Genomic DNA, 16711 nt, shown 5'->3' with positions numbered 1-16711 from the left:
AAACATTTTATAAATAAAAACATAAAAGTCAATTAGAAAGATGGAAAATGAAAAATAGCTTAAAATTCCCTAATTTTATGTCCAAAGGAAGAAAACTTTTGAAGTTGTTCAGATTTTCATTAAAAGATGGCTTTTAGAGAAGAAAGGCTATTGTATGTGTTCTTTTTAAAAACTGTGAACCAGATGGACCTAGAGGGTATTATCTCAAGTACAATAAGACAGAGACAGTCATAATTTTACTTACATGTGGAGTCTAAAAAACAAAACAAATGAATAAAGAAATGAACAGCAGAATCAGACTGACCTATAAACAGAACAAACTGATGGTTGCCGGAGGCTAGAGATGTGGGGGGATGGGCAAATGGGCAGAAAGGAGTAGGGAGCTGCAAGCTTCCAGTTATGGAATGAGTAAGTCATGGAATGAATGGTACAGAACAGGGAATTTAGTCAATAGTTTTGTAATAGTGTTGTAAGGTGACAGATGGTAACTACACGTGGTGAGCATTATGTGCACTTGTTGAATTACTATGTTGTATACCTGAAATTAATGTAGCATTGAGCATTGTGTATCAACTACACTAAATAAAAAATTGCAAGTGATAACTGAAGATTTGTGTGTGTATTTTTACTTAGTTTTTATTAAAGTACACTCTGTATAGAAATATACTTGTGTTTTCAAATGTATGAACCAGTTGATTGGTAAAATCATTTTGTTTATGAGCAATTAGTACTTTTGATTGGTAAAATCATTTTGTTTATGAGCAATTAGTACTTTTGACTGTGAGATTGGAAATTCTTCAAACCTCTGACGTTAAAGCTTGTGAAACCAGCATAACTCTTCTCAAACGTTGAATTTAGTACTTTATCTTTATTTCTGTATGTGTTTCTAAATCCAAAGAATATTTCAACAGGTAATACTTTATTTGGCAATTTCTAATTTATCATACTTGTCAAGTAAAATTAAACCTGCAAAATATATCAAAGAGGATGGTATACACAAATAAAAACATAGAAGGGCTCTTTTCCCCCCTTCTTTTCTAATTTTTTTCTTTTTAAATATTGACTCAGACTATTTTGGGTAGAAAAAAATGGACTTTAAATAAAAGACTTAAGTAAATATGGTAAAAACACAGAAAAAAATGTTTACATCCATCATCTGAGATAAAAATATGGATTAGATTATTTTAAGAGTATTAAGTTATAGACACACTGATAACATATGAATAATAATATACCAGGAATTTTGTGATCCTAATGACCACCTTTCTTTACAGCCACAAAGATGACTGTCAAAAGAATCCTATTATATGTCTTTTAATTTATTATACACTTTGGTAACTGTAATTAGTACTCAGATTCCAAGTATAACTTTGCAGAAGGCAGTAGGCAGAAAGAGGTTTCTTGTATCCTTTTATTTTCTGTCTCTTTATGATCTTGCCTTTCTTTTACATTAGAATAAAGAAGTAAATGAACCTTTTCTTCAAAACAGCTGTTTTTACTTGTTATTTTCAATTTCTATTCCCACTTTCTTTTTAACTAAATTCAGTCAAGTTTGACATCTGATAAAAACTATTTTTTTCTTCATTCTTCCTGCGGTATTTACCCACATTCACAGATCTTAAAATTATTTATGATCATACTCATTTCCATTCCTTCTCATGCACTAAATACAACTCCTTAATCTAAATGGGACCTTAAACCATTCTGATCCTATGATATTAGTTACTGGACTCCACCTATCTCACATTCGCATTTCCTTCAATCCGTCTTAGATAATATGATCAAACATTACAGTTATTCCCTTAATGTATTTTCAACTTTCTATCAGTTCTCCATGACCTAGCTCTAGCTGGCTGAAAAAATTACAGATGTCTATTTCATAAACAAATCTTGCTATTCCTTCTTTCAAAATATATTCTTAACCCAATCAGTTCCCACCACCTCCACTGCTAACCTCTTGCTTTGAACCCCTATTATCTTTCACTGAAGCAAGTGCTTATATTTGGCTTCCAAGCATCTTCCTTTACTCACCCTCTCAGTTCTCAACATAACATTCACAGCATTCCAGGTAGAACTAAATCAGAATATGTTACAACTCGGTTTGCTCAATACCTTCAAATGGCTTCCCTTCTAATTGTAAGTTGAATGTAACTTAGGGGATTCACTTTTCACGTTTGACAGCTGACATTTCAATTTCCTCTTGCTCCACATCTGGGAAAGGTGTAAGAAAGCTAGGATGTTTTCTCCCTGGCAGAAGCAGGAAGTTCAAACCATGCAAGCCCCATGTTCATGCTTAGGAGCTCTTGGCTCAGTACTGTCCCTTAACCACACCCAAGTCAGCTTCCCATTTTCAAACCCACTAGGAAGCATGTCCTGTTCTTCCTCCAAAAGTTACACTATGTGTGTAATGAATTTGTACTTAATTGGCATATGTATGTGTCAACATCAGTTCAACATGTGAAACAAATTTTGCATAGAGTGTCTGTCTCACTTACATAGCATAAACCACATCTGGTCACAAATTACTTTTCTGATCTCATTCCCTAATAGCCTGCCCTTCATTCCAATTCACTGGAATCTTTGCTCCCTGATACCCTATGTAAAATTGTTTCTAACAAATTTTGCACATGCTCTCCACCCTTTCTAGAATTTTCTTTCCCTATTTATCCACACAGCTCACTCTTTCATACTTAAAATTACAAGCTCTCCATAAGAAACCTTTATATTCTATGGCACTTATTAACATCTAAAGTAATTGACACTCTGCTTAGTTTATTTATTACTGGAAAGTCCTATGTGGACAGACATTTTCATATATTTTGTTCACTGCTGTATTTAAAGATCCTGCAATTGTGCCTTGTAAGGATGATCGGTGTTAAATACTGGCTGAATGAATAGACTCATAGATGTGAATTGGTGGTAGTAGGGGTATACTCATTCAAAATGGACACATCTTATACAGAAAATTTCCATAAAAATAAGGACAAAATTTAAAAAAAAAACTTCATGGGAATAATTTTAACCTTTCTAGTCATCAAATAAACAATAAAAATATGTTTTTTTAATTCTGGTCATCTATGAAGAAAGGTTAGAGGTAACAAAAATACTAAACTCCATTAAAATTCAGTGAAATAAATGCTCTTATACCTTATAGGTGAACAGAATGTTAACATGGTTTTTTTTTGGAAAGCGATTTAGGAATATAGCAATAACAAAACATTTTCATGTAATTAAAAAATAATTTTTAATTTCAAATGTCATTTGTTAGGCAATAAGCCAAAATTATAAACATAAATGCCATATATGTTCACTCCTATGGAGAATTAAAAACAAACAAAAAAAAAGACAAATGAACAAAGGGGAAAAGAAGAGAGACAAAAAACCGACTCTAAAATCCAGAAAACAAAATTGTGGTTGTCAAAGGGGAGGTGGGAGCACGGAAGCTGTAAAGTAGATAAAAAGGATTAAGAGTGCTCGTATCTTGACAAGTACTGAGCGTAGAATTGCTGAATTACTACATTGTACATCTGTACTAATATACTAATGTACTATATATACCACATGTACTAATGTACATATATATACAGATACTACACTACTGTACTAATATAACACTGTCTGTTAATTATCAATTACAAAACTATTGTAGGGGCACCTGGGTGGCTCAGATGGTTAAGCATCTGCCTTTGGCTCAGGCCACGATCCCAGGATCCTGGCATTGAGCCCTGCATTGGGCTCTCTGCTCGGCAGGCAGCATGCTTCTCCCTCTCCCTCTACCGTTTCCCCTTCTTGCTCCCTCTCTCTCTCTGTGTCAAATAAAAAAGTAAAAATCTTAAAAACAAATAAATAAAAATAAAAAAATTATTGTAGGAATAAAAATTTCCATCATATTTTAAGTAGTATAGGTGGTAAAGACACTGCTTCAGATACAGAAAATTAAATAACTAGGGTCATATTGTTGATCAATTTTGAAGTGAAGATTTAAAGATTTGTTTTAGAAGAAAAAAGCAGACAGAAAAGAATTATCCATAGGAATGGACAGTGTTTATTTTAAGAAAGAAAATTATTTTTTGAATTATCAAAATTCTATATACTTTCCTTTTCATTAAATTTTAAAAATTTGTATTATATCTCTTTTTCATTTAAATAAGTATTTTGAGTAAAAGTGAAGATATATTAAGATGAGGCAAAATGGCATATTTTCCTAACAATAATAACAGAACATATTAAGTATTCATCATGGAAGGCACAGTCCTAAAAAACTTTCAATGAATTATTTACCTGTATTCTCAGAATGCCTGGAAAATTATAAAAACTTCAACTTTGTCTTTTTTATCATCCTCCTCTTCCTCTTCAGTGTCATCAATATTGTCATCATAATCATTCATATACACTATAAATACTTTATGAATATATTTAAAGAACCCGGAAAAGCCATTGATAAAGCACTGAGAATTAAAAAATTAAGTGTCAGATAAATCCAAATATTTGGGATAGAAAAATATTTTCATTTGTAATCATGTTGATCAAACTCATGATGTTATTTTAAATGGATTGGCACTTTTTAATTCATTCATTTCAGAAAATAAAGTCAAATATTAAAAGCTTCGGCAGTAAGAGATAACATAAAAATTACTGTTATAAAATAAAAAAATGATTTAGGTATAATCCTGTCACTGAGGTCAAAATAATAGAAAATATGTGAATCTGTAACACTTCAGTGTCTAAAAAATAAAAACATATATTTATATTGGATGGATAAGGCAAGACTCTTTTAGAACAAATATTTGACTAAATTGCCTTTTTAAAATCTATTCACTTGTGTGATTCAGCCCTGATTTTTGTTTCCCTGGAAGTTTATAAATGCTCCTGATGCAGTGGTAAGATTTTTCTATATTGAAGTATGTTATTTCCTATTATTGATATACCTATTGATATTTCTTCCTCTTGAAATCAATAACATACTAATGATTTTGCCATTAAAATACACCTATCTACATTTGGTCTTTCCCAAAGACACTAATGGTGAGATATAAAATATTTGTCTCTCAGTAAATATTGCTAAAGTAATGTGTCACGTCAATTGCTCCCATATTTAGCTTTCACATTTCAATGAGATTTATTAGAAAAAATAAAAAAGTTTGTAATAAAGGCCTAAAATATCAAGCTTTGCCAGAAGTCATTTATATTATTGCATTAATAATGCAAATTTTAAATTGTATGGGCAAATTTTTACTAATAAAAGTATCCTGACAACCAATGGCTTATTTTATTACTCAGACTTGCCATTCATTCTAATTTTTCCAGGACAAACATTTACCTCTGAAAATCATTAAAGATATTTCAATATTGAGAGGAAATCTATTGCAGACACAGAATTATTTCTAAAAATAGACTTCTTGAGTATAATAAAAAAAAATCCATCCTGAAAATATTTTGTCTGTAAAAGCAAATAAAGGTGTTTTTAAAAAGCAGAATAATAATTTGACTGTCTTTTATAAAAAATAACAAAAAATAGCTATATGTCATTCTTATTTGTTGAAGGACAAAATTACATGTACTTGTGTATAATGCATTTAAATGTTAGCATAAAGTGTACAGAGACATACTCATTATTCTTATCAAGCATTTGAAAATTACAACAAAAGTTTCAGTATTTTAATACACTGTCTAAAAAATGACCAAATGCTAAGTACTGGGAATATAAAAATCAAGTAGCATACACCTTTCCTAAAGGCATCACAAAAATGTTGGGTGTCAGACATGTTCATATGCACTGCTCTTTAAGATACATTTCAGAATAGAGGTATAGGAAAGGAAATAACATTAAGTCTTGAACATGAGTTAAAATGATGCTCAAAACAAGTTTTATTTTAAGTCTTGTGGAGCTTTTTTTAAAAAAAGATTTTATTTATTTATCTGAGAGAGAGTGCACACATGAGCAGGGATAGGGGATGGTGTGAAGGGAGAGGGAGAGGTAGACTCCCCACTGAGCAGGGAGCCCAATGAAGGACTTGAGCTCAGGACCCCAAGATCATAACCTGAGCCAAAGGCAGATGTTTAACTGGCTGAGCCACACAGACACCCCTTGTAGAGCTTTTATTTACTCAATTTTAAAATTTTTTTAAAGGTTTTATTTATTTATTTGACAGAGAGACACAGCGAGAGAGGGAACACAAGAAGGGGGAGTGGGAGAGGGAGAAGCAGCTTTCCTGCTGCACAGGGAGCCTGATACAAGGCTTGATCCCAGCACCCCGGAATTATGACCTGAGCTGAACGCAGATGCTTAATGACTGAGCCACCCAGGTATCCCTACTCAATTTTTTAAAATGTAATCCCTATGTCCAACATGAGGCTCAAACTCATGACTCCAAGATCAAGAGTTGCATACTCTATTGGCTGAGCAATCCAGGTGGTTCCCAATTTTTTTCCCCAAATTTTGTGTTTTATTTTTAACTTAACATTTTAATGTGGGCATATACAATAGTAAATAGAATTATAACATATTTTTAAAATTTTGTGTGCATATGTGTAGTTTTATAAAAATGGGATTATTTCATAATACTATCCTATTACTGTCTTTTTTTTTTTCAATTTCTACTCATTTCACTTGGGTTTGCCAGGAACTGTACCCACAGAGTGAGACTTGCCAACACCATTTCTACCATGTAATTTCACTTCGACAATCTAGAATCTTTGCCTATTTCCATGTCGAAATGATGCTATAAATTATATATATGTGTGTGTGTGTGTGTGTGTTTGCTCATTGTTCGATTCAAATCAGATTGATTTTTCTATTAGTGTTATAAAAAAGGTAATAAAAATATTTTAATGGAAAAAAGAAAGAAAACTATGCTTTCTTTTCATAATGTCAAGTCTTTCTAAGTCAGGTGACAATTCAAGGGTAGCAATTTCCAATCCTCTTGCTTCTAAATGTAGCTATTGTTCTTGTCAATAAAATGTAAGTGGAAATAATATTTGTCACACTTAGGTCAATTTTTTATTAAATAAAATTTCATGAAAATAGAAGACTCCTAGGCTCTGTAAAACCGATGTTAAAAGACTGAAATGCCTGGATTCTTGAATAGTTATGGAAAGGAAAATTTTTCATTAATCAGGAAGGCATCTATTATATTGTTGCATGATTATAAGGTAAACACATATTTTGTTAAGCCATTGAAATTTACATTTTATTTATCACAGAACCTAGAATTCTCCTAACAGAGGCAGAAAGCGTATTTACACACATACACACAGGCACACAGAACTGTAATCCCAGATGGGAGAAAGAAAGAGTATGGGGAGGAAGAAGAATTAAAGGAAACCTGCCCAACACTTAATGAAAATTGAAGGAAAGGTATCTTCTAAAATATAGCAGAAAAGAAAAACACAAAGAAGAGAGCCATTCTGTATGTAATTACTCTTAAGATACTTGGTAACTCCAAGCCCCATTTTTTTGAGGCAAGACTCCCATTAACAAAGCAGAGACCAGATGTCAAAAGGCTAAAAAATGCTAAAAATAAGTGTTCGAAATCTCACAGGATATGGATACAAAAATCGGAGTCAGGGCCACAAAGATAAAGGGACATAACAGGAACTGCAGACCATTTTTTGAGGCTCTTGAAAGTTCTTATCTAGAAAAAATAATAATAAAATGGAAATAAATCACTCTCAAGATGATCTGCCTTTATTTTTTTCAAGAGATTTTATCTATTTATTTGAGAGAAAGTGAGTGGGAGACACACGAGCTGGGGAAGGGAGGGTCAGAGGGAGAGGCAGAAGCAGACTCTGTTGAGCAAGGAGTCTGGCCGGGGCTCAGAATGACCAGAGCTGAAGGCAGACACTTAACTGAGTCACCCAGGTGCCCCAGATGATTTGCTTTTACTCCACCTACGTACAAGAAGAAAATTTTAACTTCTCTGGAAAGAGGTAACATCATCCCAGAGACATGTAATAAAAATTACAAAATATAATAAATACAAATCCCAATGACTGAAATTCAAGAGCTAAAAGGGGAAAAGGAAAGATATCCATAAATGATACAGATTTTAAAATTATCAAACATTAAATAATTATAACTATACTAAATAACTATAATATTTAAGGAAAATATATAAAAATACAAAAATTTGTACAAGAAATTAGAAAATCTAATAGGAATCAATACCACATTCTTTTGCTGAAATGTTATTAATACCTGAAACTATTCAATAAATGCATTTGAAAGAAAATTATAAATAGTAAAAATGAAGTTACTGAATTTAAATATATGCTAACACAGAATAGCCACATTGAAACAAAGAGGTTTACAAAAGGAAAGAAATGCGAGTGCTATCATTGCACAGACCATGGTGAAATGATTTAACATATATACAACTGTAATCCCAAAGGGGAAGGAGAAAGAATATAAACTGGAGAAGAAAGAATAGAAGTAAATCTGACTGAGATTTTTTTTAATTGGAAAGAATAAACATAAACTATAGACTTTAGATTTCTACACTATGGAATGGATTAAAAACACAAGAAAAAATACATTTAAAATATAACAAAATTGCTGAAAATTAAACACAAAGAGACTATCTTAAAACCAGCAAGAGATTACAAAAATACCACTCACAGTTTACTTCTAAACATACATAATTCAGAACACTATGGATGCATATATTTAAAATGTGGAAGAAGAATTAAGTGTCAATTTAAAATTATACATGCAAAGAAAATATTTTTCAAAGGTAAAGGAGAAAGAAGAAACAATAGCAAAGCATAAATACTGAGAAAATCCTTTGTAACAAGAACTCTATCAAAAAATATCTCAAAAGGAGCCTTTTTTCCTGACTGAATGAAATGGTACTGAATGGAAATAGAGTAATTCTAAAATAAATAAAGAAAACAGAAAACATATGTGTGTAATTAAATCTAAAATAATATTGATTGTTTAAAATAATTCTTGAGATATTTAAAATACATGAATACTACCATGGCCAATTTAAAACATATTAAAATAAATTTCACAACAACATCACAAAAACAGAAGACTGTAAATACATCCACAAAATCCTTATATATGTTAGAAAGTGCAAGAGTTGTAGGTAGATGTTATTGATTCAAGTATCATCTTGTAATTAATGCATAATTTAAACAGATATGTATTGTACTTACTGTAGAAAATAATAAACCCATGAATGAAAAATATATCTAAAAGGGAAACACTGAGATTACCAAGTACCATTTAATTATAAAGAAGATTATAATGGAACACAAGGAAAAAGAGGTAATACAAATGAAAAATAAAAAGGGACAATTTAAAATGAAATATACCTATAATTATCTTACCTGTAGACTAGTTTAGCAAAATACAAATATTGATACACTAATTAAATGCAACATTCTTCACTATTTATAAGATATCTTAAATATGAGAATCCATATTCGGCTACACTCGTAATCCACCGCCATGGCCGAGGAAGGCATTGCTGCTGGAGGTGTAATGGACGTTAATACTGCTTTACAAGAGGTGCTGAAGACCGCCCTCATCCACGATGGCCTAGCACGTGGAATTCGCGAAGCTGCCAAAGCCTTAGACAAGCGCCAAGCCCATCTTTGTGTGCTTGCATACAACTGTGATGAACCTATGTATGTCAAGTTGGTGGAGGCCCTTTGTGCTGAACACCAAATCAACCTAATCAAGGTTGATGACAACAAGAAACTAGGGGAGTGGGTAGGCCTCTGTAAAATTGACAGAGAGGGAAAACCCCGTAAAGTGGTTGGTTGCAGTTGTGTGGTGGTTAAGGACTATGGCAAAGAGTCTCAGGCGAAGGATGTCATCGAGGAATACTTCAAATGCAAGAAATGAACAAATAAACTTAGCTCTTGTTCCACCAAAAAAAAAAAATAATAATAATAATTAATTAAAAAAAATAATGCATAAGCATGATCCCATGTTGATTATTAAAGAATGAAAAAATTTTATCATGCACTATCAAAAAAGGCTATTAGTATCACATGAAATAGGCTTTAATGCTAGAATTAGTACTAAAATAAAGAAGGCTCTTCCATTCTATAATGTTAAAATGCTAATAAAAGAGGAAACAATAAGATCATCTCAAAATATATAAAGTAAAATCTGACATAACCAAAAATAACATAAAATAATCTATATCATAGTAAAATATTTTGATACAATTTTTAGAGTAACTGAGAAATACATTTTAAAAACTAGCAAATTAGAAATATGTGTGATATATAATATATATAATGGTATTATGTATTAATACTTAAAATTATGTGTCACATATATACTTGAATGTGTATGGTACAGTTGATGTATAAACGTATTTGTATGCTTCTGTTTGTGTATGTACCCCATATATATAAACTGTGGATTATTTAAAATATGTGTAGTATTGGGGCACCTGAGTGGCTCAGCTGGCTGAGCATCCAACTCTTGTTTTCGGATCAGATCATGGTTTTGGGTCCTAGGCTAGATCCCTGCATCAGGCTCTTTGCTCAGCAGGGAGTCTCTCTCTCTCTCTCTCTCCCCACCTCTGTCTCTCCCCCCACTACTGCACATTCCCTCTCTCAAATATATAAATATTTTAAAAAGTGTAGTATTCTATAATTTATACATATGAAAATATGTGCACATACATGCATATTCATATATAACCGTGTAATTCAAATGATAAATCAAAATGGACATTAGAAAATTTTAAATATTAAATTTAAAATGCACAAGCTATTACCTAGGAAGTCTACTTATATATATCCAGAGATATGTCATATAATGTAGCATCTCAGCAAAGTTACTTATAATCCTAATCTGGAAACAACCAAATGACTATCCACCATAATAGAGCTGTACAATAAATAAGTTGTAGCATGTTGGTAAAATGGAATAGTACAAAACAATAAAAATAGTGAATTTTACACTATATATAAAACATGGACAAATCTTAAAAATATATATTGCTGAACAAAAGAATCTAGACACAAAATAATGCATAAGCATGATCCCATATTCCACAAACAAACAAACAAACAAAAAACCCAAAAAACCTAATCCAAGAGCAAAGTGTTTAAAGCCAAAAGAACATTTTTAAAAATGTTCTGGAAAGGGCAGGAGGGAGGATTCTGAGTTTTAAACTTACTCTACACCTTGATCTGGGTTTTACTTATATGGGTATATTTACATTGTAAAATGTCATCAGACTTTGTACTTATAATTGGTATACTTTACACTTAAATAAAATGTATATATTATACTTTAATTAAAATGTAAAATGAACAAGTAGCTATTGCAATTTACCTTTCCACCTGCAAAAACCATAGAATGCTTTCTCAAAATATTGAATCTTTTTTCTATATAAAGTATTCTAAATTGACAGTTTTCTCTCAGCACTTTAATGTAATAATTCTATTGTCTTCTGTCTTCTATCATTTCTGTTGAGAAGTGAGATGCAATCAAATTGCTATTCCTCTAATGTCAAACTGAATTTATTTTAAATTTCTCTTAATCCTACTAAAAAGTATAAGGACAATGAAAACCTTTCTCTTCCCTAATCTCTTAAGATGAATCAATAATATGTTGTTGCCTGTATGATATATTCAACTCTGACAACTTACAAATTTCTAGGGGAATAATTTCATATGCTGCTATAAAATGTCTTCAACTCTAACTAGAATACAACAGATGTTTAATAGCTACAATAATATTTAGCTCTTAAGCAGAATATCTTATCTTCAAAGCATCATGCAAGCATTGAATAATTAAAACTTTATGGTTTCCTAGTGCTTTAAATAACATTCATGATAATGTCTGTTTAATATAAAACAGATATATCATTATACCGGTGAGTAGACTCAGAAAGAGAAAAAGCTATCCATTATCAGAAACTACTTGGTATGTGAAAGCAAATGTTTTGTTTGTTTGTTTGTTTGTTTGTTTTTAGAAATCAGTACGTACTTTTGGGGGGAATTATATATATTTTAAAAATACAAATATTTGAAAGGAAATTAGAAACTCTGATTCTTTTATTTGTACAAATTTAGTGTAAGTTCTCTCAAAATGCTGTTTGAGGAGGTATCTATATCATATTTACTAGGTATATTTGATAAAAATAAAGATTCCTTAGACAAATTAAGTATACCCCAGAAAATCAGAATCCCTAGAAATAGTTTGAGGGAATTTAAATTTATAACATCACCTTATAACTTTTGCATAAAGTAAAACTTAAAGCAACTGTTTCAGTGTTTATTTGTAAATAATATTTATTAAAATCTATTTAAAATAATTCAAGAGGAATGTACACACATAGGTTGAACTGGATATTACGAGGGATTATCTTCCTATAAGGTGCTGAAAAAATGTACTGAATAGGATGGCATCAGTTTCCACCAATTATATGGAGTGCTGCTCAAACTCCCTTTTTCTGTCTGTTGTTACAGCTAATAAGAGAATGATGTTTTCCCAAAGACATCTCCTTGTTTTGATCTCATTTTCTTCTTTTACCCAAGAATCTTGACACTTATAAATAAGTTGTCTGAAAATCCCTACAGTTTTTTTTTTCCTGAACTTGTCTACAAAGACTTTATAATGGTTCAAAACATTTTAAATAAGTGGATTTATTTTGACATAGACTTCTCTGAGCACCTGCAAAATCATAGCCTTAATTGGGATACAGCTGTTGCTGATTGCTATGAAGAGAGGGTAACTGTGTTGACTGATTGGCTATTTTTATTTAATAGTACACATTGAGCTTTCTCCCTTTTTTTTTTTCAAGTTGCAGTTTTCTTAGGAAATGGATAAATGATTAAAGACCTAAAATGGAGTGTCACTTTGCCAACTATCAACAGTAGAAGATGAACTGCTTTCAGTGAATAAACATTGCCAGACACCTGTGTAGAGCTGCTTCTTTTTTCGAAGCAAGAATATTGATCTGAAGAACCAATTTGCTGAATGGCTCGGCAGTCACAGAAGTAAATGTTTTAAACTGATGAGGCATATGAAGTAGTAAAAATGTCAAGGCAGCAGGAATAATTAGGTTTGCTCTAAAAAGTGTGGAAGAAATGGGAATGGTTCTAATGAGTGCTAAATAAACGTGTACTCTGATTCCTTTTCTAGTAAGGTCAGTGAAATAGTTCCAATTCTCTGTGACTTCCGTTTACTAATTGACATTTAATGCAAACATTTAAAAATTAGGTGTTATTTACATTTCTACCCATACAGAAAATATAATGATATAATGATGATTAGTACTTTTACGATTGCTTCTTAAGTAAATTTTTAATGGCTGTACTGATCGGCCTCTCAAACAACAGATAAGGATTCAAGTTATTCTTTGTTAACACTCTAAGCTCTAAAAAAACAGGTGTCAGGACTAAATATCTCCAAATGCAATCATTTTATCGCATGATTTCAAGTCCTTGCATCATCAAGTCCATGCTCTTAGACATTCAACAGTTAGTAACTTCATCTCAGAGCATTTTACTAAGAAATTAATATAATCCTCTAGAAAATACTGTTTTGGAGTGTGTGCTTCAAATGATATAGTCTAAGAAATTGAACTATTTTTAGACTCTTAGAGTGAGGGGCACCTGGGTGGCTCAGTGGGTTAAAGCCTCTGCCTTCAGCTCAGGTCATGATCCCAGAGTCCTGGGATGGAACTCTGCATTGGGCTCTCTGCTCAGCGGGGAGCCTCCTTCCCACCCAACCTCTCTGCCTGCCTCTCTACCTACTTGGGATGTCTTTCAAATAAATAAAATCTTAAAAAAAAAAAAAAAAGAAGCTTAGAGTGAGTTAAGAACTTACCAAACTAAATTACCAAAAGCTCTACTTTGTAATATAAAATGTATTTAATAGTAATGTACTCTAGTTATCTAATAAACATCAACTTCTATAACATGAAAACATTTCATTCTATTCAGATTTTATTTAGCATATTAGTTTTCCCTTATAAACTAGCTGAGACAAATTTCTGTAGGACATGGGGGATATAATTGGAAGCCAGATAATTCAAAAGCATGGCACATTTTGATGTACAGACCGTTCCTAACTTATGATAGTTCAATTATGATCTTTCTACTTTATAATGGTGCAAAAGCAATACACATTCAGCAGAAATTGTACTTTGAATTTCGACCCTTTCCCAGCTGGCAATATGCAGTACAATATTTTCTCATGAGTCTGGGCAGTAGCAACAAGCTACAGCTCCTAGTCAACCACTTGTTTAGGAGAGTAAACAACTGATACCCATACAAGCATTCTGTTTTTCACTTTCAGCATGGTATACAATAAATTACATGTGATATTCAAAACTTTATTATATAATAGTTCTAATACATCAGTCAATGCATTTTGCCTAACTGTAGGCTAATGTAAATGTTTTGAGCATGTTTAAGGTGGGTTAGGCTGAGCTATGGTGTTCAATAAGCTGGTGTATTAAATGAATATTCTACTTAGGATATTTTCAATTTATGATGGATTTATTGGGATGTGACCCCATTATGAAATGAGGAAGATGTGTATTAAGGCTACTGTATGGTGAGTACCATAAAAAATTAAAAAAAAAATAGGAAGTGAATAAAATTTCCCAGTAGCAGGCCTAAGGAAAAGAATAAAAAAGATGATTGTGGAAATACATCTTCACAGTTAATTTTATCAAGTTTATCCAGGCCTTCATATAACTAACAAGAAATCTGTTCCTCAGGGAGAGCAGAAATAAGATGGAAACCTACAGACAGACACACAAGCAGAGAAAAAAAATACAAATGGTTTCTAGTTTCTTTCTGAACTACAAATGCATCCTTGTCTTTGAAGTATCTCTGGTGCCAGAAAATTATAAAGAGCTCTACTTCTTTCATGTTCTCCTTTTCTACCACCCTTCTCATGATCCTTTGTTTTTGAGCCCTAAATTTTGGTTAATACTTCTAATATTCTAGTTTAGCTCCATAATTTGTTTATCAAGCTATTCATTTACATATATAAATATGAATATATATTAAATAGAGTACAATGAATAAGTACCTACTCATAGTTGCTACTAAGACAATTAGGATTAACTAGTTAAATAAATGAGTTTGAATTCTGTCCTTAGAGTAATGTAAAGTGAAAGCTTAAGTTGAAGTGGGGGAGTTACATAACCAATATTTTTATAGACATAACCTCACATCGTATAGAGAATGCATTGGAAAAAAAGGCATTATTGGAAGAGGAAGACTAGAAACTACAGCAATAAGTTCCAGAGATGATGGTGGCTTGAAAAGGAATGGCAGGAGTAGAGATGAAAAGAAGTGAAATGATTAGAAAAATATGTAGAAGTCTAACTCAGTAAGAGTTCATATGAGAGAAGGATAGCTAATTTAAGGATGACTCTCAGAGTTCTGACTTGGGAAATGATGTTGCAGTTCGAAACACACAGTTGGATATATGATATTGTGCCCAGAAGAGAGCTCTAAAATTGAATACATCTATTTGGGTACTATCATTTAGAGCTGTTACACAAAGCCATATGACTAGATAAGAGCTCCTAATGTAAACGTGTTGAATCAGAAGAGACCCCAAAGTAGAACTCTCTAAGATTTAGATGTCTAAAAGGAGAAACTGAGCTAGTATTGGAGATTGAGATGGAGAACAACCAGGAGATTACTGCATCATGAAAACCAACAAAGAGTTTAAAGAATCAGGACTAGCTGATGAAAATTCCAAGAGATTAAATAAACTATGAGCAACAACAAAAATTATAATTAATTGCTCATAGAATTAAATACAATTTTGTGCATGTAACACTATGATATATTGGGAACTATGTTTATAGTCTTAAAAGCTACAAAATTTGTTTCTTTACTTTCTTCCCTATTTCTTTCCATATTGTTGATAAGGAAAAGGGAAGAAAGACTGATGTGTGTGTGTGCACACATGGGAAACAACTGACCATATAAGAAATGTAAGAAAATCAGACAGATTAGATTGTCTTTGATCACTACAATATTCAGAATCTGAGTAGTGCTTGAAATTTTAATATTGAAATTTAATATTGAAATAGTAACTATTTATGGAGATTAAATAATGTAAGTGTAATTGTTTTAAACAGTACATACATCAGATTAACTTTTAACTCAAAAATACTGATACCTGACTTCTGCTTTCTTTAATAAATTTGTTAAAGAAAGGCTATATTTATACTTTTGATGTATGAAAAATAACATAAAATCATATTTTTCATCAAAAAGCTTATCACTTTTATATGAAAACTACATCATAAAAATTTATTTAAGCATCTTAACATTTATACCTACAAATATAAAATTATGGAAATATATTTGGTTCTAGATAGTTTCAAATGGATAGTACTGTAGTTAAAAATAAATCAATAGCGGGGCACCTGGTGGCTTAGTGGGTTAATGCCTCTGCCTTCGGCTCAGGTCATGATTTCAGGATCCTAGGATAGAGCCCCACATGGGGCTCTCTGCTCATCAGGGGGCCTGCTTTGCCCTTCCCCCTTCCCGTCTGCCTGCCTCTCTGCCTACTTGTGATCTCTCTCTCTGTCGAATAAATAAATAAAATCTTTAAAAATCAATCAATCAATCAATAGCTAAAAGAAATGAGGAAAAATATTTTCCAGCATAAGTTTTACAATAAATTCAATGAGGCCAAAGTTATATGTAACTCACTGTAAATCTTAGAACTAAATATTGGCTGACTGCATGCTGATCT

At 31.9% G+C, this 16711-nt stretch overlaps 1 protein-coding gene across 1 annotated transcript; it reads left to right on the top strand.

Moving 5' to 3' along the window:
* The first annotated feature begins 9423 nt into the window (after positions 1-9423).
* LOC123388289 (40S ribosomal protein S12-like) lies at positions 9424-9892 on the top strand. Its single transcript, XM_045067642.1, has one exon. The coding sequence runs from the start codon at positions 9455-9457 to the stop codon at positions 9851-9853; it is 399 nt and encodes a 132-aa protein (XP_044923577.1). The 5' UTR covers positions 9424-9454; the 3' UTR covers positions 9854-9892.
* The last annotated feature ends 6819 nt before the right edge of the window (positions 9893-16711 follow it).

Source organism: Mustela putorius, unplaced genomic scaffold (genome assembly GCF_011764305.1).
Source record: "Mustela putorius furo isolate JIRA1106 unplaced genomic scaffold, ASM1176430v1.1 tig00003898_pilon_pilon_pilon, whole genome shotgun sequence".
Classification (NCBI taxonomy): domain Eukaryota; kingdom Metazoa; phylum Chordata; class Mammalia; order Carnivora; family Mustelidae; genus Mustela; species Mustela putorius.
Note: the sequence above shows the minus strand (reverse complement) of the source record. Positions and strands in the feature narration are given on the sequence as shown.